The 25,183-nt window shown below is 38.0% G+C and overlaps 1 protein-coding gene across 17 annotated transcripts in view; it reads left to right on the forward strand.

The window, feature by feature from the left end:
* The window catches only part of PAM (peptidylglycine alpha-amidating monooxygenase), a 279,664-nt gene that overhangs the window by 123,865 nt on the left and 130,616 nt on the right, over positions 1-25,183 (forward strand). For all 17 annotated transcript variants that reach the window (XM_073802349.1, XM_073802354.1, XM_033853062.2 and 14 more), the window contains 2 exons: positions 4,978-5,422; positions 6,384-6,504. In XM_073802349.1, coding sequence (XP_073658450.1) covers positions 5,334-5,422; positions 6,384-6,504 — 210 coding nt within the window. In that variant the 5' untranslated portion in view covers positions 4,978-5,333. The remainder of the gene's footprint in view (positions 1-4,977; positions 5,423-6,383; positions 6,505-25,183) is intronic.

The raw sequence follows: 25,183 nt of genomic DNA on the forward strand, positions 1-25,183 counted from the left end.
TAGTGGGACAAATCAAAATTGCAAGCCACCTAATAAGATGCTGTGGTAGCCAGCTTCTCATCACCTAGCATTCATGCCCTCGGGTAGACTTCATCCATGCTGAGTTTGGCCAACTTGTGTAATGGATAGCATATTATAGAAGTGATGGTATGTGACTTCTGATGCTTAGTCCCAAAAAATATTGCTTACTTTCGGAGAAGCCAGCTGTTGTGTTGTAAAGACACTCAAGCAGCCCTAGAGAGAGGGCCACATAGTGAGGAGATGTTGTTTTTGCCAACAGCCAGCACTAACTTGCCAGCCTTGTGAGTGAGCCATCATGCAAGCAAATTCTCCAGCCCCAGTCAAGCCTTCAGATGACTGCAGCCATTGCCAACATCTTGCTTGAAATCTCATGAGAGAATCACCCAGCTAAGCTACTTCTTTACCCGATGCACAGAAACTATGCAAGAGAATGTTTATTGTTTTCAACTATTAAGTTTTGGAGTAATTTGATATGCAGCTATGGGCAACTAATATAGATGCAGTGAAAAGAACACAGCGTCACTTCTGTGATATTCCTGGCAGAGATGCACAACCTGAATCTAGTCCTAATAAGCAGAAAACAAACACTAATTGAGAGGCATTCTGCAAAATAACTGGCCTGCAATCTTCAATAGAGTCAAGGGCATAAAATTTAAAGACAGAAACTGTCCTGGAGTGAAGGAGACTAAGTAGAGACTTGACAACTTTACATGCAATTGTCCATTCTGAACTTGATTCTTTTGCCATAAGGGATACTATTGGTACAACTGGCAAAGTTTGGAGACTGAGGATTAGATGATAGTAATGTGTCAATGTGAATATTTTTATTACCCACAGGATTCAGACAAAACTAAAGGCTTTTGTTCTGAAAGCTCACATAGCAAGCCAAAGCGAAAGTTCAAACAAATATCATGTGGTTATATAGTAGATATACTTTAGGAATTACACACTAAAGAATTCAGGGGTAATGAGACATCAGGTCAGCAATTGGTTACTCTCAAATGATTAAAGAAAAAAAAGTTTTTTGTACTGTACTTGCAACATTTCTACAAGTTTGAGATTGTTTAAACATTTTTTAAAATTATGTAAAAAGAAAACAATGTGTCATGGAATATGACCTCGCCTATAAAAATAGATCCACCTGTCCTGTCCTTTTTTTTTTTTTTTTTTTGCGGTATGCGGGCCTCTCTCTGTTGTGGCCTCTCCCGTTGCGGAGCACAGGCTCTGGACACGCAGGCTCAGCAGCCATGGCTCACGGGCCCAGCCGCTCTGCGGCATGTGGGATCTTCCCTGACTGGGGCACGAACCTGTGTCCCCTGCATCGGCAGGCGGACTCTTCAACCACTGTGCCACCAGGGAAGCCCCACCTGTCCTTTTTTAAGGGATGTATGGTACCACCCCCCAAATTTTACCAATCTTTTATTGATGGCATTTAAATTGATTCCAGTTCCTTGCTATTATAAACATCCAGTTATCTGTTATTATAAACAATGTTAGTAAATATCCTCATAAACATGTTTGTGCCCTTGTTCTATTTTTGCCCAAGAATAAATTCCTAGAGTTGAATTTCTAAGTGAATGGATATGCATCCTTTAATCAGTTTAATCATAAGTCATTGTAGGAAGCCACATAAAATCTCCTTGAAAGAAAATGAAATCAATAATTTGGTCATTATTTTCATTTGTTTTTTCCCCCACTAGAAAGTAATCTCTATGAGTGGAAACTTTATCTGTCTTGATTATCACCATTCCCAACATTAAGATAGTCCTAGGCATTCAGTAAATATTTGTTGCAGCAACAGTAATAGCAAACATTTATTATGTGTCTGGTGTTGTTCTAAGGATATGAATTCATTTATTCCTTCTAACAAGCCTATGAGATAGGTGGTAGGATTATTTCCATTTTGCAGATGAGGAAGTTGAGGCAAAGAGAGGCTAAGTACTTGCCCAGTTTCACAGGGCTAGTCAGCGGTGGAGCCAGGAGTCCAGGAAGTTTTTCTTCAATTTACAAACTGTCAGCCTCAATGTTATAATGGTTCTTTCTTGTTGATAAATGAATCAGTAAGTGAATGGCCAATATATTTATTTGATTCTTTGATCAATTACAAATTTAAACTATCTTTTTGGGTTTTTTTCTTTTTTCAAATAAAAATGGAAAAGAATGGACTGCTCACTTTGTAAAAGCCAAATGAGTTTTATGGTCCTCCTTACTAGGCTCCTGGAATTAATATTTGTACAGGTATGAACTATACATCATTCTTACTAAGAATTTATTTATAATGTGTAAACAGAATATTTGCTTTGTATTACAAATAAAATAGTAAATCTGGGTCTGCAGCTTGAGTCTAGGAGGCAGAACCTTTATTACTCGTTTTTCAAACATCCTCTGCTCCCCATTTGGGCTCCTGTGCCCTGCACTTGGAATACACACTCTCCGTCGCTCACAGCGGAAACCCAACCACATTCAGGCTCTTGCTCAGAACCACCTCTTCCAGTGAAGACTGCTTTACCTTTCTCTTTTTTCTTACCCTCCTCTTGAAGATTGAAATGATCTTTCCTTCCTCAAAATTCCCTGAGTCCCTTTTATAGTACTCTCACGGGAATAGTACATTCTAAACTTACCTTATATTACTTGTGAGAAGATGAGGATCTCCCTTAATAGACTACATTCTCTTTTACTTTTATTCATTTTATAAAATTCCAAAATATATTATAATATTTTGTACAAAATATGAAATTAAGTGTGTTTTTTTGAATTATCTCAAGGAAATCTATGTTGAATTTTTTTATCCTAAACAAGAATACTAAGATTTGAATATTATATATATATATACACACATACATACACACACACATATATTCCACAATTATCAGTCATTGTAAAATAACAAATGATTAGACATGATTTTTTTCATATGATGATTTGTATTTTGTCTTTAGTTTACAAGGCATCAAGAACCAAAAAGCATAATTAGCTTTCATTTCTGTAAGACCTTTTGTTCTGTTCATGGCTGCAAGTAGCAACTTTGCTTTTACCCACAACTTCAGTTCCCTTTTCTTTTAGTGGGCGGTTCAGGGACATCAAAGGTAATAAAATCAATCAGAGGGATAAGTGGAATTTTTTTCGAAGACTAGTACTTAAGGATGTGTTCCTTTTAGAGAATTTTAATACTAAATTTGTTTTCAAGTGTTTGTGTAATAGCAAATCTCCCTGCCAACTAGAAGAAGGACTGTCCTTGAATCCTGTTCTGCATGAAATAATAAAATATAATCCCTTCTTCATATATATTTAAAGAAAAAGAAGAACTTCAGGGAATGTTAAGCCTTGTCATTTTACAGGATTATATTTTGTTGTAAACAAAAGCAATAGCATAGCCTTCAGGCCAGTTGTTTCTCTTCCCCCATAAGTTCTTTCTTTTACCCACAGGATTCAGACAAAACTAAAGGCTTTTGTTCTGAAAGCTCACATAGCAAGCCAAAGAGAAAGTTCAAACAAATATCATCAGTCTTTTAAAAATGTCATTGCTTGTGTAAATTAACTGTGGTTCTTGGTTGCTGGTGAGCCTCAAGCACCCTTGGATAGGTTGGATATTCAATCCTGTTTTATTTATATTTGGTGTAAGGTATGTTTCTTCTAGAAAGCAATGACCATGAACTCCTCTGACTTAAAGTTTAGGTCATGCTTTTTTGTTTGTTTTAGCTTAGTGTTTGTTTGATTTTTTGTTTGTTTTGTTTTGTTTAGATTAGCTTCAGTATCTTGTGATTTCCAGAGGATGATTTAGAGGCTAACTTATTATTGTAGACCACTTCTAATGATCTTACTGATTTTTGCTTCTAACTGTTATTCATCTAGCCAATGGATTTATTTGTGATTCACCAAATCATGTTTATAATTACTGATTAAAATAGAACTTTAAGACATCTTTTCCTTTTTATATTTTTTATATTGTGAATGATACATTTTAAAATAATACCTTGCTAAAATGTACATACTTGATATATAGTCTGAAATACATTCAGAACAAGAGTAAAGTCTAAACACAAATATTTTAAAATTTAGCCTAGTTGAGTCCTCTTGACAAAATGTTGAGATGTTGCATTAGTTCCGTATGGCCTGTCATTTATATTAATGTAAAGGTTTTGATCATATCCTTTGTATATAAAATTCATGTGGGAGCCAGCTGAGATTCTCCTTACTGCTTCTAATTGTATTGCATTGTTAAGTCTCCAAACCTTATTCAGGAAAGAATATCTTTTGGGAGGCATGCCTTGTAAGTAAGGAATTATTACTTTGTATATTAGATGCAGGATTTTTTAGTAGGTGCTTACATATCAAATATTGTGTTAGCTATAGATTTTTGATTTGTTCTAAAGCAATTCTGAGAACTTCAGCAATTACTTCTGTGGTGATCATTCTTGGCAGAGGGTATCTTTCTTCTTGGATCTATAGCTCTGTGATGCATATATGTAAACATGCCTTTGTTCTCAAAGTCTTTTTCTTTCTGATTACTGTTGTATCCAAGTGCTTTGTCTGTGCCTTAGTTTCTTTTTTTCCTTTTCTTGTGCCTTAGCCTATCATTTGTGTGAGTATCTTTGTTTACATTCAGCAGAGGTATTAAGTGCATTTTTGATAATAGAAGGGAGTGACATAGGAAGTAAGGAGAAGAAATCCGGAGCCTGGGGTGGTTGTGAGGTAAAAGGGGGAAAGAAGTAGAAGAGAAAAGGAGAGAGTGGGTGTGAGGGAGGAGGAAAGAGGAAAAGGCAGAACAGGGGCTATGGGGGTTTTTGAAATCTTGGGGGCTGATCTTGGGGGAGGGAGATCAACAGACCAGCATTTTCACCAGGCTTGGGCTCAAGCTTGTGAAACTACTAATGTATTGAAGAACCTCAGCTGGGATTTGCTGAGCACAAATGCTGTAACGTGTTAGTCATCCATTATCTGCTTCTATTTTTGCAGGTTCTGAATGATGACTGACGCGGGTTTGTGTGATATCCCTCACAGTCCCTGTCATCCCCGAGTGATAAGGAACACTCACGTCTAGCCCCAGCACCAGGGCAGAAAGCAGCTCTGAAGGGAGGAGAGCTTCCGCTTGCGGACCTGACAAAAGTACCGCCTTCCCACGGGGTTCTGCCTGCGGCTCTTGATCCAGACACCTCGCAGCTCTCGCAGGCAGATGGTGTGTGGCCGTCGCCGGACGCCCGCCGCTCCCCGGCCATGAAGTAGCGGCTGCTGGCGGCGCCGCTGCCCGACCGCCGGCCCCAGCCCAGCGCTGCGCTGCCGGGTCCTCCCGGCGGGGCCGGAGCGGCGTGGCCATGGCTGGCTTTCGTAGCCTGCTAGTTCTCCTCCTTGTTTTTCAAAGCAGCTGTTTGGGTTTCAGAAGCCCACTTTCTGTCTTTAAGAGGTGGGTGTTTGTTTTTGTTTTTAAACAGGCGAAATGTTGTTTGGATGGTTTCTGTGCATGCTCCTGAAAAATGTAATCACTTATGAACCGGAGTGTTGGAGAAATATACATGGTTGATTAACTTTGCTGAAATCACTTGGAATTTTAGCACAATAACTTCTTGTAAAAGTCCCCCTTGCAGAAAAAGCCCACTGTTTTGTAGCCAAGCTGCACTGGCTTTCAAAACTCCACTTAGAAGTTGTGATTTCCAATACTAATCACTCCCTGTTGGGGAGATATTTCAGAAACTACAGTATAGTCGTTTAGACTTGAATGCCTTCTTGTTTATAACAGCCCGAAGAATAAAATATAAAGGTAGGTAACTGGTGGGGAGAAGCAGATCATGGACTGTAATAGCTCACGAGAAAACATTGAGCTGTATACACACTCTTCATAATTACTATGTTAAATATTTATGCACCTGTACATTTGTAATTCACATCACAGTCTTCCCCCCACCCCCATAAAACTCCACCTCCTAGCAACATTACTGTTGGTTTTTTGTTGCTGACTAGTAATACTGGACATTCATAAAATAATCACTTACTGGCTTGTAGTTAATGTTTCTGCCATTAGAGGATTGACAGGCCTGTGATAATTATAATTTATTTATACTGTACTTTCATTAACTAGAAACAAATGTATATTTGACAAATTTTTATTGAATTAAGTTTTAAATGTAGGCTGCTAGGTTGCTTTGATTATATTTTGCTCTCAAGTTGGGTATATATTGCTCTTGAACTACACAATGCAGTTCTGAGAATATTATAGAATGTTATGTGGTTATTACATCTTTTCATTGGGTCTAAATCAACAATCTTTAAAGTCATAGAATTCCTTTTTTTTTTTTCCCTTTCTCACGTCCAGATGAGCATAAGATACCATTATGTTCAAGGATATTGAAATTGTCTTCTTTTTTCAGGTTTAAAGAAACTACCAGATCATTTTCTAATGACTGTCTTGGTACCACCAGACCAGTAATTCCTGTTGATTCATCAGATTTTGCATTGGATATTCGCATGCCTGGGGTTACTCCCAAACAGGTGAGAGGAATTCTTATTTCATTATTCACATGTTCTGTATACATTCTATAATTAAAGCAAAGAAACTTCATTTACAGCAGTAGTAACGTGTTTGAAAAGTAGGCATTTGCTTTCAAGACTCCTCAAATAGGGCTAGAATAATTGAATATTATAGAGGAGTAAATTTTTTAAGGTAAATCTTTCAGTTAAATTTCTTTCTAAAAAGTTTACCCATATTATTTGTGTTTTGAAATGTAACCTTGAAAATTTGTTTTGAAATTCTCAGTGGAGTAATAGCCTTCGAAATGCAGCATGTAAGTGTATATTAAAATATGAAAAATTATTCTAATAAAGGGAAATGATATTGAGCAGCTGCATCAAAGAGATTAGGTTGTTTAAATACCCTTCTATCGCAGCCACAAGTTGAGAAGTAAAAGCATGTGTTTACTGCCAAGAATTCGAAAAATAAAACATTCCACACTTTTAAAAGTTTTAAAAAAACTGTTCATGTAGGTGGTTGATTGTGAGTTTTCTTTAGAGTGATTTGCTTGTCATGAGAGATATATTTTGAAGTAGTAGCAGAATTCATACCACCGTGACTTACACAGCATTTTGAGTAGAACTGGGTTGTTGCTGGGGCTTTCCCTATTTTAGGTATACACGAGAAGCTCAAACCCACCGCTGTCATGTGAGCAAGGTGTTTCATTAAGCATAAAAAGGCCAGAATTAATTATGCTTTTCAGCCAGGCAGTGCAGGGATTTATGTGCGTCATTAAAAGATAGTCTTCCTCTTTTGAAGGGCTGCAGAGACAGGGGAAGACCTGGGTGTTGTAGAGCTGCAGTGGCTGATGACTCATTGTTGCAGATAACATTCTATTTTTCTTTTCTTTCTTCTATTTTAAAGTACTGAGAAAATAAAGGTATTCTACGTATTGGGGAGAATTCTTTTGAAATTGACATTCGGAAGCTCTAAGAAAATACACGTGGTCTTTTTGAAGGACTAAGGATTGGCATGCATTTATTTGAATACAATACCCGTGTATGGTCTAAGTATCTATAAATAACTACTGTTGTCAAATTGGCCCTCACCTCCTCACCCCTGCCCATCCACAAATGACCAGGCAAATTACTCTTCTGTGTGTTTAGTTATTAGTGTCCTGGCCTTTAATTTTATAAGGTCTTTATTTAGTACTTAGTAAAAAGAGATATAATGAGATTGGGAATAAGAGAGAACAGTGATAGTTGCTCACTTATGAAATGTGATTCTTCTTTCTCTTCTCACTTTTAAAAGTGATTTTTCCTGTATATTTGTTTAAAGTGGCATTATATTACTTTTTAAAAATATTCATGGGACTTCCCTGGTGGTGCAGGGGGCCTGGGCTTGATCCCTGGTCAGGGAACTAGATCCCACATGCATGCCACAACTAAGAGTTTGCATGCCACAACTAAGGAGCCCACCTGTTGCAAGTAAGACCCGGCACAACCAAATAAATAAATATTTAAAAAAAAATTCACTAATTAGTCTTTTTTTTTTATTTTTGGCTGTGTTGGGTCTTCATTTCTGTGAGAGGGCTTTCTCTAGTTATGGCAAGTGGGAGCCATTCTTCATCGCGGTGCACGGGCCTCTCACTATCGCGGTCTCTCCCGTTGCGGAGCACAGGCTCCAGACGCGCAGGCTCAGTAGTTGTGGCTCACGGGCCTAGCCGCTCCGCGGCACGTGGGATCTTCCCAGACCAGGGCTCGAACCTGTGTCCCCTGCATTAGCAGGTAGACTCTCAACCACTGCACCACGGGGGAAGCCCAAACTAATTAGTCTTTAAGCACTCTTCTCCTACAAAAATATCATTATTTTCTCAAATAATAGTTTGTTGTAGTTTGTTATTATTGTGTTTCTTCTTCTCATTATTTTACAGTAAAAACATTTAAATTATTTAATAATAATAATAGGTAACTGTTGGGGTGAACATTCTCAGAAAGAGTCCTAAAGGAATTGATTATAAAAGAATAAAAAGGAACTCTATTTTCGTAAAGTAAAATGTGTTAACTCATTTTTTTGTAATTAGCAAAATAACTCTGTGGAAAAAAGAACATATATTAACAAGTAAATTACAGCTTGTTATTTTGCACTAGCTGCATTCAGCTTTGCCTCGTGCAGTGGACATTTGCTGGTTGCCTTCCCAGAATACAGTTCCTCGTTGCTGCTTCTCTGAAACCGTGTGGTTCCTGGAGCTGTCTACCCAGGATCCAGAGGTGGAGTACATAGAGTAGGATTAGGAAATCACTGCATTCCACTTCTCCTTCCACAGTGACTGGTTGAGAAGAAGGTGTGTGACCTAGACCAGTCCGATCAGATCTTTTGCTGGGAACGCATGTTTTTGTTGCATGTGAGCAAAGGGCATGTAGTCCTAGGGTCTGCTGAGTTCACGAGAGGAGCCATGTCTAGAACAAAACTAATACCATAGACAGCAATGCAAAGACTGAAAGAACAGAGGTTCTTGCTGACATTGCTACTTAGGCAGTTTTCCTTTATGTTAGCCTTTCTTGTTTCAACCAGACTAAGTTGGGTTTTCTCTGACTTGTAACAAGCTGCCTAACTGGGTAAGAGATTCCCTTGTTCTGTCTGGTCAGCTCAGAACTGGTTGTTGAATGTTTCTTCCACTTTCTATTGACCACATGCCACGAGTATTTACTGACTTGATCCGGCTGACATATAGGTCATATACCTAATAAACCTTCATGAGAAGTGGTAATTATACTCCTGTTGAGTGTACCCAGGAAGAGATGGATACAGAAACCCCAGAAACCCTTTCCTCCTAAACTCTGTGTTCTTAGTGAGGAAGATCCAGAACTGTGATAGTGTGAATACTTTTGGTGGAGAAAGTATTCTTTTCTTAAAATGCAGATGAAACTAAGTTTAATACAGATCCTTAAGAGAAAAGGAGCTAAGAAGGCAAAGAAAGAAAGAACAACTATTAGAGGACAAAAATAAACGATGGAAGGGAATAAGAACAGTTGGCCAAAAAACATGGAGAAACTGATAAAGAACAACAACAAAAAAAAAAAAAAGGAAGAAGAAATCAAGAATAACTATAATATGAAGACCAGAACATTTAAAAAATCATATAAGAAAATATCATATAAGGAAAGCATAGAAATAAGGAAGGGCCTTGAGAAGTTAAAATGTATTTTTTTTGATGGCAGAAGATCAAGAAGAGCAACAAAGGTTAAGGGAAGAAGGAACTGAGGACCCAGACCTTGAGTTGTTAATTGAAGCAGACCAAGTTAGTTAAAGAGATATATTCACTCAACAGATTTTTTTTTCATAAAGTAAATCTTAAGTTTTGGCAATAATGAATGATGCATCAGTGAATCTGATTTAAATGTTTTCCTTGGGGAACTTGAGTTTGTTAGGTAGGCTTGGATAGCGAAACAAGCAGATGTAGAGTAGAGGTGGAAAGAACCTTAGCTATAATTCAGATAGTACAACTAACTAATTTTGTTGATGGAATACAGATCTAGATTGGTGTCTTACCAAAGAATATCCAATCATGTCAGACCTCTGAGACGCAGTCCATTCAGCCATACCATAGACTTCAAAGCAGCCTTTTAAAAAATTGCTCCCATTAAACCAGCTTCGGAGAGTCTAGGGAAAGTAGTTTATTATCTATTGCAATGTCAATTTTATATTCAAAGTGAGCTCACTCTTTGTCTTCTGACTTGAAATTTCAAAAAATAATTTCCATCCTCTTTAATAAATTTCTTGTTAATCAGTGTTTTTCAGGCTTTGGGAAGATTAGGGAGAAGAGTAAGCAGCTTTTAAGTAGCCTAGAATAGAGGTAAAATAAGTAGAATCTGGTGTCTGATGGCACTGGCTTCAAATCCAGAGCCTTGAAGTGGTGATATTTTGAGACTCTTTCTTTTAACACTTTTTCTTCCTCATTTGATTTTCTTTCTAACCAAGGGCCCCTGTGGGTTTTTGCTGTCACCAGCTGTCATCTCAACAAACAAAATAATTTGATAAGCTGCCAGCTCATGGTCATTGTAAGGTGCTATTATCAATTTGATGTGTTAACTATCCCATGGGGGGTTGATTATAAAATAAAATAAATAAGACATAATTACAGTGAGTTGACATAAAGTATATTGTCTCAATATCAGCCAAATCTAGTGGGCTAGAATGTAGGTTTTGGAACCAGGCTGACAGCATTTTTGTCCCAGCTCTTGTAGTGTCAACTCAGGAATTTTCTTAACTAGCTGGTCCTGCTCCTTTATCTGTAGACAGAATAATAATAGTACGTACTGGGCTTCCCTGGTGGCGCCGTGGTTGAGAGTCCGCCTGCCGATGCAGGGGATGCGGGTTCATGCCCCGGTCCGGGAGGATCCCGCGTGCCGCGGAGCGGCTGGGCCCGTGAGCCACGGCCGCTGAGCCTATGCGTCCGGAGCCTGTGCTCCGCAACGGGAGAGGCCACAGCGGTGAGAGGCCCGTGTGCCACAAAAAATAAAACATAAAAAATAAAAAATAATAGTACGTACCCAGGGTTCTTGTGACGACTGAGCAAGGTAATACCAGTGGCATTGTTCAGTTGCCCTGTATGGGCTAAGTTCTTACAAAATATGAATTCATTGTTATTTTGTGTGTTGAGGGAAATGTGAAAGAACCTTAAGATGAGAAGGAAATTGCCAGCCCTTTACTTCCAGTAACTACTTCATGGAGAAGGTAAGACATCATAATAAGGAGAGGAAAGGTGGCCAATGAAGAAAAATAGGAAGTATGAACTGGGGTAAAAGAAACCTGGGGAAAGTAAGCAAGGAAGTATATCTTTCAGTGTGCTTATTCTTAAGTAATTTCCATTAAAAATAGCCCTTACGATCAGAGAATGAACACTGAGGATGGATGTGTGTTCTTCTCAAAGTTCTTATATATCTTTTATGCCTAGAAAAGAAGTTATCAAAAGGAATTTCATAAGTATGATACCTTAATTTTTTTCTATATTTATTTGAAATCAGCCTAGATTTCCTCACTTTGCTGAGAACTTTGTACATTGACCTTATTAAAAAATTACTCTTATCTAGTTCAAGCCCTTTCAAATCCTGTGTTTACATAGCATTTTATTTAATTGTTATTTGTGCCACATAGGTCCTCTGCAGTCTTGGTTTAAGGATTCACAAATGTAAACTAATTTGTAAAAAATATAATTTTACAAAAATTAAATATTTTCTCCTGAACCTAATAACTTGAAACCATGTAATAATTGAATTTCTTTCCATTAGGATGTGTTAGGCTGCCATTTTCTTCCCTTATTTTGGGAGTGATTTGAGAACTATGAAGGAATACACTGTTTCCTTTCTGAACCTCTTGCAAATTATGGTCTCATTCTTTATCTTTTGAAGAGTCACAGATCATGCTTTAAAATCAGAAAGTGGTCTTCCTCTGTGTTCCTAAGCACAAATGTCTATCACCAGGAATGAAAGAAAATAGAACAATTCTGAGTTTAAAGATCAGACAACCCAGAGCAACAAGTTGAAAAACTTGAAATTAGAGCCTTAAGTTGTCACTTGTTTTAAAATAATGGTGAAAGAATGTAGTTGTTGATATAAAACCAGAATGAACAAAATACTCCCTACAAAATTTTCTCAAGAGCTTCCCTCGATGTTTCCCTTTGCTTTTTTCTCCCCAATGAAGAACCATTAGAAAATGTTTACTAATATATTTTAACTTTTCCATTTTCTAACAGAAGAAGGGAGAAAGTCTGCTTACCTCCACAAGGCATGTACAACCACATAATGAGAACCCAGCTTTCACAGTCTTTTCTTACTGCACTAGTTTAAGAAATCAGTTTTAAAACATCAAGCTATTATCATAGCATCACTTATAAACACCATTTCCTCAGGATATATGCTTATCAAAGAGGTAATACACAAGGTAAATGCAGAATTGTGGTGGTGCTTTCATTTATGTTCAGAATGCTGATTAAACCTTTTCATGTAAAGTCACTTAGTTATACAGAAGTTTGCCTTATGGCTGATTTGGGGGATACATGGGCTTTCTGTAGTTGTGGCAAGCGGGGTCTACTCTTTGCTGTGGTGTGTGGGCTTCTCACTGTGGTGGCCTCTTCTGTTGTGGAGCACGGGCTCCAGGCACCTGGGCCTCAGCAGTTGCGGCACGCAGGCTCAGCAGTTGTGGCTCGCGGGCTCTATAGAGCACAAGCTCAGTAGTTGTGGCGCACGGGCTTAGTTGCTCTGCAGCATGTGGGATCTTCCCGGACCAAGGATTGAACCCTTGTCCCCTGCACTGGCAGGCAGACTCCCAACCACTGTGCCACCAGGGAAGTCCCAAATCTATATATTTTTAATTCAATCATTATGGGGAAAAAAAAAAGTGTCCCTAGTTCGTGTTTAAAATTCAGGACAAAATTAGAAAGGAGCCCAGAAAAGTGAGGCTTTACTGGAATAATTTTCAGTTTTTCGGGGTTTGCAATTTACTTGTCTCTGCTCTAGTTATTAGTATGTAATAATATTTGCATTTTTTAAAAATAAAAACTCTTTTTTCTTTTGGACACAAAAATTAAAGGAAGGGAGACACCCCACACTTCCATTTCTCCATTTCTCCTCACAGGCCAGCTTGACTTTCTGCTTAAGCCTCATTGCACAAAAGGAGAAAATTAACCTCAGCCGTCTGGGCACCAGCCGTAGGTTATCTGTTATACTCATTGTAGAGAATGGATCCGAGCTCTTCCTAAAGCAGCTGGGTGATTGCTGGGAAATGCCAGTCCCCACCTGACTCCAGAGCTTGAACTTGCAACCCCCCATGGATTCCCTGACCACCTCTGTGTGATTAGCAATCAGTTCCTTCTTACCTTCTCTAGTCCTCTGGCCTGTCTGCCCCTACACCTCTTCTGATTCAATCTGTACACTTGAACAAACATGGCTAATGGGATTTGACTGTGAGAAGCTGTCTGGAAAATATTAAGAATTGTGAGGCCAAGAGTGTGAAAGACAGGAGTGGTGGCTCCAGTAGCAAGTCCTACACCAGTGCGTTTCTGTTGCAGGAAAAAATAGACTATGAGTGAAAACTGGTTCCATTAAGTCGTTGTCTTAAAATGAACATGACTTATGGCTTTTAGTGTTTCTTTTTCCTCTGTTCTTATTTTTTTCTCCCTTTCTGAAAAAATAGAAGGAGGATGGTGATCTTGTTATTGAAGAAGGGAAATCAAGAAATATCCAAATTCTGGACTAGTATTTGCTTTTTATTTAGGAAGACTTAGGCAAAGTGTATAAAATTCCAAGATTTGGAAAAAGAGCAACAAGGAGATTAAAATGCTATACCCTTTCCCCTCCCCAAACTGAGGACGTAATATTATCTGTTTTACCAATGGAGAAGCTAATAGCAAAGAGAATTTTGTGATTATTAGAAAGGACGGTTACCAGGCCCTTTTTTGTTTACTTAGCTGCGTCACATTAAATTGTTTTTTCCACTTTCTCTTTTGAATGTTCAGGATTGGTATCATTTAGGATGCTACATGTCAAATTCTTAAGTTGTATTTATTTGTATAATTCACCCCTTGTTTTAACAGCAAGGCTCAACTAGACAAATAAATAGAATATAAAAATGTTAAATGGATCTTGTAAATGGCAAATTAAAGTTTCATGTAGCTCATTGCTAATTGTTAAGTTTAAATTATGATGCTTCACCTTTATTTTTACTAAAACCTATTTAATTTCCACTTAGGGAACATATGGTTGAACTATTAACAATGTTTGCCACTGTGAGAATAATCTAAACATGTCATATATCTGAGTTCAGAGCTGCAAATATACATTGACCATTTTTTCCTTTCTTTATTAAAAATGAGAAATAAAAAGGAGACTTTTATTTTCAATTAATGTTTGATATTTTTGAATTAACATGATACCTAAAGAGGATATTAGAAAAAGTAACTACCGTGTAAGAGACCCCCTTATGATCACCTGTTTTCTCAATAAGATTTAGAGTCCTTTTTGTTTTCTTTTTTTCTGGTAAATTTTTTAAAGGAGAAAACATTTATGCAGTGCTCATTATGTCATGCTACTGTATTAGGCACTTTACAAGCACTGGCTCATTAATTCTCATAAAAACTTTGTGTTCAAGGTACTATCATTCCAATTTTTTTGTATGAGAAATTGAAACTAAGGGAGATTAAATAAGCTATAAATCCATAGCCAAATAGCCAGTGAATTGAAGAACAAGGATTTAAATACAGATTTATTTGAATCTGAGATGCATGCTTATTTCATAATTCTGTGCTGCCAATCTATTAATGGCCTATGTGTTTCCCAGAAAATGTTACTATTATAGACATTTTTTTTATTACACATATATTGTAAAATAAAAGCTTCCTTTAGTTAAAAAGACAAAATATAAATTACTGGCTCCATCCTAAATTGTTCAATAACTTTTTTTTTTTTTTGCGGTATGCTGGCCTCTCACTGTTGTGGCCTCTCCCGTTGTGGAGCACAGGCTCCGGACGCGCAGGCTCAGCGGCCATGGCTCACGGGCCCAGTCGCTCCGCGGCATGTGGGATCCTCCCGGACCAGGGCACGAACCCGTGTCCCCTGCATCGGCAAGCGGACTCCCAACCACTGCACCACCAGGGAAGCCCCCAAGAGTTCTCATTTGAAATATTGTATTTCATACTTCTCCATCTCAGTAAATGACAATTCCTGTGTTATAGTTTCTCTAGGCCAAATAGACTGGCGTCTTTCTTGGCTCTTCTTTCTCACACCCCATAAACGATATGCCAGAAAATCTTATTGGTTCTACCTTCCAAATATATCCAGAATCCAGCCCTTTGTCACCACACCCATCTTTCCCACTCTGGCCCATGCACCATCATCTTTTCTGGATTATTACAATAGCTCTCCCAACCGATCCGCCTTGCACTCTTATATCCCTAGAGTCTGTGCTCTATACTGCAGCCACAGGGATCCTGTTAAAACAGAAATCAGATCACATCACCCTTCTACGAATACCCTTTAAGAACTTTTCATACCCCTCACGTTTAAAACCAAAGACTTTATAGCGACCTCCAAAGTTCTTCATTTTTCCTGCAATCTTTTTCTACTCCTTTGTCTCTCATCCCTTATTCCTGTTATAAGTCATTATGGGGAAAAGACAAATCAGAACTCTAGTTCTGCAACTTGCTGGCTGCAAGATCTTAGGCAAGATATTTAACCCTTAATGAGCTTCAGTTTCCTCATCTGTAAAATGGGGATAATAATAGTTCTTACCTGATAGGATTGTAGTTAAGGGAGTTAATATGTGTAAAGCCCAATACCACTCAGGAAATAATTAGTTATTATTATTTTTGCCCTAAAGTACATTACAATGGATGAGTTAAGGCATGTTATCAAGTAACTAATGCAAGGCACCAAGGTATTATAAATACCTTAGAATAGTTGAAATAAAGAATTAGAAAGGATCAAGTTGAGCATGAAGAGGGTGATTGCAACAATACTTTGGTCAGGACCACAATCATAATTTTCTAAAGCACATTATACAAGCAGATTAGACTCTGCATTTCTCTCTTTCTTCATTAGGAAAATCTTTGTGGAGGCAGTAGGATTTGAAGAATGTAGTTCATGGATAGAGAGAGAGATTTGGAAACAAACATTTCGAATCCCTATAAAGGGGCTTCCCTGGTAGTCCAATGGTTAAGACTTTGCCTTCCAAAGCAGGGGATGTGGGTTTGATCCGTGGTCGGGAGCTGAGATCCCACATGCCTCGCAGCCAAAAAAACAACATAAAATAGAAGCAATATAGAATCCCTATAAAGGGCACCATTCTAGAAATAGTGCTGTAAACAGATGACATAATCAGAACCTCAACTTTTATCATTTTGTCTTTAAAAGAATTTAGTAGGTACAGTTTACTAAGAGAACAGTTATATACCTTTAGGCACCAAAACCATCACTGTGAAACATGTAAAACAAAAATTTAGGGTGAAGTTGGTTATAATACAATTATAGAGGGATATTTGGTATATCAAATAGACTCCAAAAAGGAAATGTGTAAAGAACTTGAATATTTCAGTCAACAGAATAATTTAATATTTTTAACATACAGTAAATGTAATTTAATATATATGTAGACATAAAATTTTACATTTTAGAAAGAGAATATACATTTTTGGATGTATATAAAATATTTTTTAAAAATCACTTAGCTAGACATTAAGAAACTTCAGTTTACTACAATAATTTGAGTTTTATAGCTCTTACCCTCTGATGATAATCCAATAAAACTAGAAATAGACTATTAAGAGATGCCATGGAAAACTTTCTACTTAGAAATTAAGGACCATTCTTCTATACAACCCATGAAACAAGGAGAAAAGTAAAAACTGAAATTATAAATTATCTAGAGAGTAACGGCAAGGCAAATACTTTATAACAAAACCCATGAGACCCAGCTAAAGCAGTACTCAGAGAAAAACTGATAGCCTTAAATTCTTGCATAATGAAAAAGTAGAATGAAAGTAAAATTATATAGATAATTCAACTTAAAAATGAGGAAGATAGGGCTTCCCTGGTGGCGCAGCGGTTGAGAGTCTGCCTGCCGATGCAGGGGACACAGGTTCGTGCCCTGGTCCGGGAAGATACCACATGCCACAGAACGGCTGGGCCCGTGAGCCATGGCCGCTGAGCCTGCGCGTCCGGAGCCTGTGCTCCGCAACGGGAGAGGCCACAACAGTGAGAGGCCCACGTACTGCAAAAAAAAAAAAAAAAAAAAAAAAAAAAATGAGGAAGATAGCAATCAAATCAGTGAAAAGGAAGAATTAATAAAGATAAAAGCTGAAATTTATAAAATAGGTCAAATAATAATATAAACGAAATAAATCATTTCTTTGAATATCCATTAAAATGGATAAGCATGGCAAGCCTAACTAAAGATTAAAAAGTGAAAAAATTATGCATTATTATTAGAAAGTATAAAGAAAACATTTTAGATACTATTATGTGCACCTCTGTTGGTAAATTTTTTTAAAAATAAATTTATTTATTTATTCATTTTTGGCTGCATTGGGTCTTTGTTGCTGTGTGCGGGCTTTCTCTAGTTGCAGTGAGCAGGGGCTACTCTTCGTTGTGGGGCATGGACATCTCATTGCGGTGGTTCTCTTGTTGTGTAGCCCGGGCTCTAGGTGTGCAGGCTTCAGTAGTTGTGGCTCATGGGCTTAGTTGCTATGCGGCATGTGGGATCTTCCCGGACCAGTGATCGAACCTGTGTCCCCTGCATTGGCAGGTGGATTCTTAACCACTGTGCCACCAGGGAAGTCCCATCTGTTGGTAACTTTAATAATCTTGAGGAAATGGTGATTTTCTAGAAAATAATTAGCTATCCAAATTGACCTAAAAAGGTATTTAAAAAACTGAACAGGCCACTAACTATAGAAGAAACTAGAAAGGTAAAAGGATTACATACACACACACACACACACACACACACACACACACGCACACAAACTTTTAAAGATAAGAGTTGTTTAACTAAGAGTAGACTGAGAATGAGTAAAAAAACATATATGAGAGAAAAAAGGCTAATATGCCAAATATAAAAAGAGGTCGCACAGACTACTGAGAAGACAAGCAACCTAAAAGAAAAGCAAATGAAGGGGGCTTCTCTGGTGGCGCAGTGGTTGAGAGTCCGCCTGCCAATGCAGGGGACACAGCTTCGTGCCCCGGTCCGGGAGGATCCCGCATGCTGCGGAGCGGCTGGGCCCGTGAGCCATGGCCGCTGAGCCTGCGTGTCCGGAGCGTGTGCTCTGTGACGGGAGAGGCCACAGCAGTGAGAGGCCCGCGTACCACAAAAAAAAAAAAAAAAAATGCAAATGAAGGATATTAATGTTAAATTAACAGAATGGAAAAATGTTCAACCCTGTTAATCATAAAAATTAAAACTAAAGAAAAAAGATATATTTTTTTAACCCATTAACACGGCAAAAAAAGTTAAAAAGAGCTATAATAGAGCTTTTAAGGTTGAAAAGACATGGGCAGGCTCATACATTGTTGTTGGAGGATACATTGCCACAAGCTTTTTAATATCTGGAATTTATCTGGAATTTTAAAGTAAAAATATTCATTTCTTTAAAATTATGGGAGATCATTCTATAAAATATTATGCAATGAGTGAAAAACTAAGATAGGTCTGTGTACCTTGCCTTAGAAGTATTGTTGTGTATTAAGTGAGAGAAGCAAACTGCAGTCATGCGCAGAGTGTGACCCCATCTTAATAAAAATAAATAATAACAAAATTTCTATATATGTGTGTCTGTTTGGATATACATTTTTGTACAAACATGGAGGAAGTTGGAAAGAGGCACTTTAAGCTGTAAATGCTGGTTCCCTTGGAGAGGCAGCAATGAAGGAGGATGACAACAGACTTTTAGTATATATCCAAGTTGTTTTATCATTAAAAAAATTATCTATTATTTTATAATTGTTAAAAATTAACAAAGAAAGAAACAAGATCACTAACAAAAAGAATACCCACAAAAAGGATCTTCTACCTTCCTAATATAAACCCTTAATGTTCTAGAAATCTCTAGAGGGGTTTTCCACACAATGCCTCTAATTGATAAATTTTTAATTCCTATTCCTCTGCTTTGCAACAGTGCTATTAGGAGAGCCTGGTTAATGAAAGAATTTAGGAAATTTTGTACACATTTAGAAACAAATAAAGCCAGATTTGTAGGGGGGTCATTTGTCTATTATAGTCGGTCTGAAGGTATTTGTGGAAGGCAACCATGCATATCCTTCCACACTGGCAACAAAAGTGATTCTCTTTGCACTTATTAGCCACCAGAAAAATCCTCTTTGTTTCACTTATTTCTGGATTTATGTAGTCTGAATTAATATTTCAATAACCCTATTTAAGAGGAGCATTTGGAGCCACTCCACATGAATGTTGCATTCTTTAAGCAAAAGTGCAGAACACACTCTTTCCAGGCACCGATTGCCTTTCACAGATAATGTAATCTACTCAATCTTGTATAAAGGGACAAATCTGATGTACACACTAAAGGCATGGCTCTGTCTTAGCATGCAGAAGTCACCCCATCCAACAAACCTTAGAGCATTTTTGAAGAGGAAAGTATATAAATATAGGGAGTACATTGCCGCTATACACCGTGTCATCCTCCCACCTCAGCTAATCCAGTATTAAGTGAAAACATTTACCATGGCAACATCGATTTATAAAGGGCAAATGATGTTTCTGCGAGATTAGAATATTTCCTTTCATAGATCTCAGAGGTGCGCACAGTTAACACTTTAACACTCTTATTTAGTAATTTTATATAAGACTGAAAAAGCTAACGCTTTGTAATAGATTATTTTTAAATGTTTTAATTTGGAAATAGAATCCAAAACAGAACAACAAACTCTTAACAGAAGCGATATCAAACTAAATACAGGCAGAAAAATACCACTAAAATATTTCAGTCTTCACTATTTGTGGAAATAAAAAATTTTCATTTTGTGGTAAGCTGTACTGAACTATGGTTAAATCATTTGCTTCCAGCTGAGTGATCATTTTGCTGTGAAGATGCAGATTCTCTGTTTACTATTTCTACAATTGATGTTTTTAGTTATAATATTTAGCTTTCCTATTTTGGACATGTTAAAATGTTAACTTCACCTCCTTAATGTATTTTTCATAAACGCTAAGGTAGTATTCACAGATGTTTTACTGTTGTGGTTTCATCTACTTGCCTCAGACTTTGTATTTATTTATTTATTTATTTATGGCTGCCTTGGGTCTCTGTTGCTGCGCGGGGGGCTTTCTCTAGTTGCGGAGAGTGGGGGCTACTCTTCTTGGCGGTTCACGGGCAGCTCATTGCGGTGGCTTCTCGTTGCGGAGCACAGGCTCTAGGCGCGCGGGCTTCAGTAGTTGTGGCACGTGGGCTCAGTAGGTGTGGCTCGTGGGCTCTAGAGCACAGGCTCAATAGTTGTGGTGCACAGGCTTAGTTTCTCCATGGCATGTGGGATATTTCCGGACCGGGGATCAAACCCATGTCCCCTGCATTGGCAGGCGGATTCTTAACCACTGTGCCACCAGGGAAGACCCTTGCCTCAGACTTGGAAGGTAGACACAGTAGATGTAAGAAAGAAGATAGATTGGTAGTCTGGGTAAATGCAGGTATTAAAGAGGTGACTGTAGTGAGGTCAAACAAGTTTAGAAGTTAACAAATAGTCTCTGTATGGTTTTTCCGCAGTCATAACTGCTCCATAATACAAAATGGAGAAAACTGTGCTCAAGGGTGAGGAAATTAAGTTCCTGCCCTGAATAGCTCAGAGTTGAGAGTAAAAAATTTATCTTGCTCAACGTGAATTCTTTGACTCTGCCAGAGGTATATACTGTTCAGTCTTCTGCCTAGAGTTTATTTAATCAGCACAGTAAGCTTGGGTCTAGAAGCCCACAGCTCTTAGGCATAAGGAGACTTCAGTCCTTCAATCAATTGTGGTAGGAGTCAGTTGAAATAAATAAGGTATTTCATACAGTTACTGCCCACAATATTCCCTTTTCACTTTGGTTTGTGATGACCTGAAAACCTTCTACAATAGCCAAAGAGATTTGAAGTGCCACTGAAGCAAATAAAAGCCAAATCTAGCATTCTTTTAATGCTTCCAAGTCTGCTGCTATTGGAAGACTCCAAGTTTATTGTAAGACTGTATGTCATTTATTTCCCCACATTCCTTCTTTCCACAACATGTATTCCCCAAGATAAAAAAATGTCAGTTGTCCAAAAAAAGACTTACAAATATATGAGTCCAAGATCATTTCCTTGCATTTTTAAAATAAAACCTCTAAAACCTATTTATGGTGGCTAAGAACTTTATAGAGAATAGAGATTTGCAAACTGTGAATCACTGTGTTATGAAGGAGGAGATTAAATTAAGAGTGGTCTTAAAAAAAAAAAAAGAATGATCTCGAATCTTTATTGTAGTCAGTTCAGGAACTCATTGACTGAGAATGAATTTTTTCTTCTAAGTATATTCAGACCTACTAGTGAAATCCAAAAATATTATTGCATGTATATTAGTACTAGTACAGTTAATTCAGGGACATATAAAAATTTTATAGTAATTTTGCTCAAATATTGAAATATAAACAAGATTGAAATGATTTTTCCAACTCTTCATTTTCTAAATATCAGTCTGCCAGACCATTTTATAAAATGGTTTTAAACATAATAAAATGTTATATAAAATAATCTTATGTCACCATTGTAACACCAGTGCACACCAGTCACCATAACATACCTAACCTATTGTGTAATGCAGTGAATAAGATAGCCTTGTTAGCCAGCCATTATTTACAGTATTACTTTTGTGGGCCTGGGGTGAAGCCTGAATTCCATCTGAGTATTAATCATCACAGGAACAAATCTCCATTTCATGCCTCTTCATTGAAACATCATCTCCACTTCTGTCATTCTTGAGATATACTGTCAAGTTCCTTAAGAGGAAAGACTGGTCTGTTTTGTTCATTATTCTGTTCCCTGGGCCTAAAAACAGTGCTGTGTCCAATAAAGATTAATTGAATAAATTCTTTTTAGAAGGGACGGGTATTATCTTCATATCAAGAATACTTCTGGGACTTCCCTGGTGGTGCAGTGGTTAAGACCCACTCCTCCCAATGCAGGGAGCCTGGGTTTGATGCCTGGTCAGGGAACTAGATCCCACATGCCTGATGCAACTAAGAGTTTGCATGCCACAACTAAGGAGCCCACCTGCTGCAACTAGGACGCGGAGCAACTAAATAAATAAATATTTTTTTAAAAAAATGAATGTTTCCTGCCCCTCGTCAATAGTCCCAAGCGTGCGCGTGCCCTCACACACACAATGCACACATATACACCAGTGACTGTAGTATTTTTGTGTCTCCACATTGATCACAACTTAGGAGTCCCCTGCTGCTGTGCTCTTCATACGGAATAAATATTCTGAAGTTCAATGTTTTTATTTTAACTGCTACCTAACTTTTTCCTCTTGCATGATATTTTCATTTCTATTGGCATATTTAAGATATAATTTACTTAAAAATAAAAATTCACGAATTTTTAGTATACAATTTGATGAATGCTGGCAAATAATATGCAGTTGTGTAACTGCCACCAAGACATGATAAAGAACATTTCCATCACCCCAAAACGTTCCCTCGTGCCCCTTCGTTCTCCCTACTCCCATGCTTTTCCCCGTCCCTTATCCCCTGGTAACTGCTGGTCTTTCCGTCACTAGTTTAGCCTTTTATAGATTTACATATAGATGTAATCACAACAGTGGATAATCTTTGGTGTCTGGCTTCTTTCACTTAACATGATGCCTTTGAAATTCATCCATGACATTGTGTTTATCAGTAGTTTGTTCATTTTTATTGCAAGTCTTAGCTGTGGGAGAGTCTGGACTCTAACTCAGGCAAGACTGGCTCCAGACCCTGTGCTTTGAAACCATTATGTGATGCTGTTTTTCATTCCGTATAATTTTCTTAATCATCTCTGATAATGCTGTTCTCCAACTCAGAAATCTACAGCAACTCCTTATTCTGACCAAATACATTTCCTAGTCCATATTCTGGTTTCTAAATTCTCTGCCCTATGGTCCCCATCTATGCCACTTTACTTTTTATTCCCTGCATTGCTTTTTTCTGAATTCCCCATTTTCTACCACACTTAGCCTGTTTATTATTCCTACAGGTAGATACCTTTGAACCCCCTGATGTTATTCTTTCTGCTTATTATAATTTCTTTACCCTGCATCTTCACCTATTGAAATCATACCCCATTAAGTTACAGAATCTGTGTTCCTTTCCCCATGAACCTAACTGATTTCCTCAGAGTGATCTGATCTAGTGCCATAATAATTTACACCACTCTTATAAACCTATTGTATTGTCACTTACAGTGATTCATTCGCATGTTTTAAATCTCTCCCGCTAAAGCGTCTCTGAAACCAGTGACTGCATCTTATTCATCTTTGTGCATATTTTTGTCAGTTTATGCTCATGCTGAGCAAACAAACATCATAATCTATATTTAAAAGAAGCCAGCTCGTACCTGTCCTTCAGACAAGATATTGTTTTCACAATATTTTATATCATGTCTTGCACATGGAAGGTACCCAGTGAATACTTGTTGATTAATAGATCTTCCTGGAGTCTATGCCTAGCTATTTCTTCTGCTTTTGGGGACATGTGGGAAAGCAAGTTGGGTGATGACCCATATGATATAATAAAGGTTATCTGTCTAGTTAAGGCTGTATTCCCAGTTCCTTACCTAATAAATATTTGTTAAGAATTGGTTGTGTTCTTTGGTCAAGGCACAGAGCACACTGGCAAATATGAATTGATTAAATAGCTCATCTCCTTGCTTAAAATGGTTGGAACTGCATTAGATTGTTTTACCTCCCTAATGGTCTGTATTCTAGGTATCTTCTAGGTATCTATCTAAAAATTCTTTTTATTTCTTCCTTTGAGATGTCTTCCAGATTTGTGCCTTTTCCGCTCTGTCCCAGTGACACTGGTTTTCTTCATTCCCTGTGCGGCCTCTTCTTCCTGTCCAGAGTTTTTGCCCTTGCCTGTCCTTGCTGTGCTTGCTCTTCCCTCCCTGTGTGCCCTGGGTAATGCCTTCCCAGCTTTCAAATGTCAACCTAAGCATCATTCTCTCAGAGAACCTATCCCTGACCATCTCGCATTCCCCCATCTTTCCTACTCCACTCCCCACTCCCACCTTTCAGAGAGCTGTCATAGCTCTCATAGCACCTCATGCCTCTTTTCCAGAATATCTTTCACAACTGCGATTTTACATTTGCTTATGTCATTACTCCATTCATACCTTTATTTCCTCATCAGACTGCAGACTGTGTGAGAGCAGGAAACACACCTGTCTTTGCTCACCATTGTGTCCTCCCTGTCTAGTCCAGGGTCAGCTAATAGTAGACGCAGTATACATTTGTGGGATAGATAGACTATGGGACATATGGCTGGGTAAATGTGTGGATTTCCACTGCTACTCTCCTGTTATAGACTTAACCCAATTTGATAGCAGCATCTTCTGGTTTGGTTCCACACTCCATTGCCTTCCCCCTCCCATTGTATCCTCATTGTTCATCCTCAGTTCCAGCAAAGTGTTCTTCCTAAAAGACTGCACTCATAGTTTCATGAGCCACATCTCAGTCACTCACAGTGACCAACATCACATATAAACAGATCAAATCTAAATACCCCTCATTACCCAAGCTCTTTTAGTGTCTGGCTTAATTCAAATTTATCCAACTTCCTTTCTTAGAACTACCTAAAATGTTACCTTTGTGCCTGTTTGTCCATTCACCTCCTTATCTCTCCTTCTACCACACTTACTCCCATTTCTGGGTTTTGTTCAGACTAATTTTTCAGCTCAGGTCTTCTTATTACCTTTGTCTGAAGTCTTCCCCTTTGTAGAGACTCAGCTTCTCTATTCAGGGCCTCTCAGATGCTAAGAGAAGCCTCGGTCACTTCCTTTTGTTTTTGAGCTTCCATTTTATCATTTTTTTTAAATATTAAGAAATGCCAAAGCAGGAATATAAAAGCAGGTATGGATACTATATGCTGGCTGTCCTCCGTTGGCCTCTCCTGATGTACTTTCCACTCCAGCCTACTCCAGGCTCCAGGAGACTGACCTTTATGGGT

Source organism: Tursiops truncatus, chromosome 3, assembly GCF_011762595.2.
Source record: "Tursiops truncatus isolate mTurTru1 chromosome 3, mTurTru1.mat.Y, whole genome shotgun sequence".
NCBI classification, from domain to species: Eukaryota; Metazoa; Chordata; class Mammalia; order Artiodactyla; family Delphinidae; genus Tursiops; species Tursiops truncatus.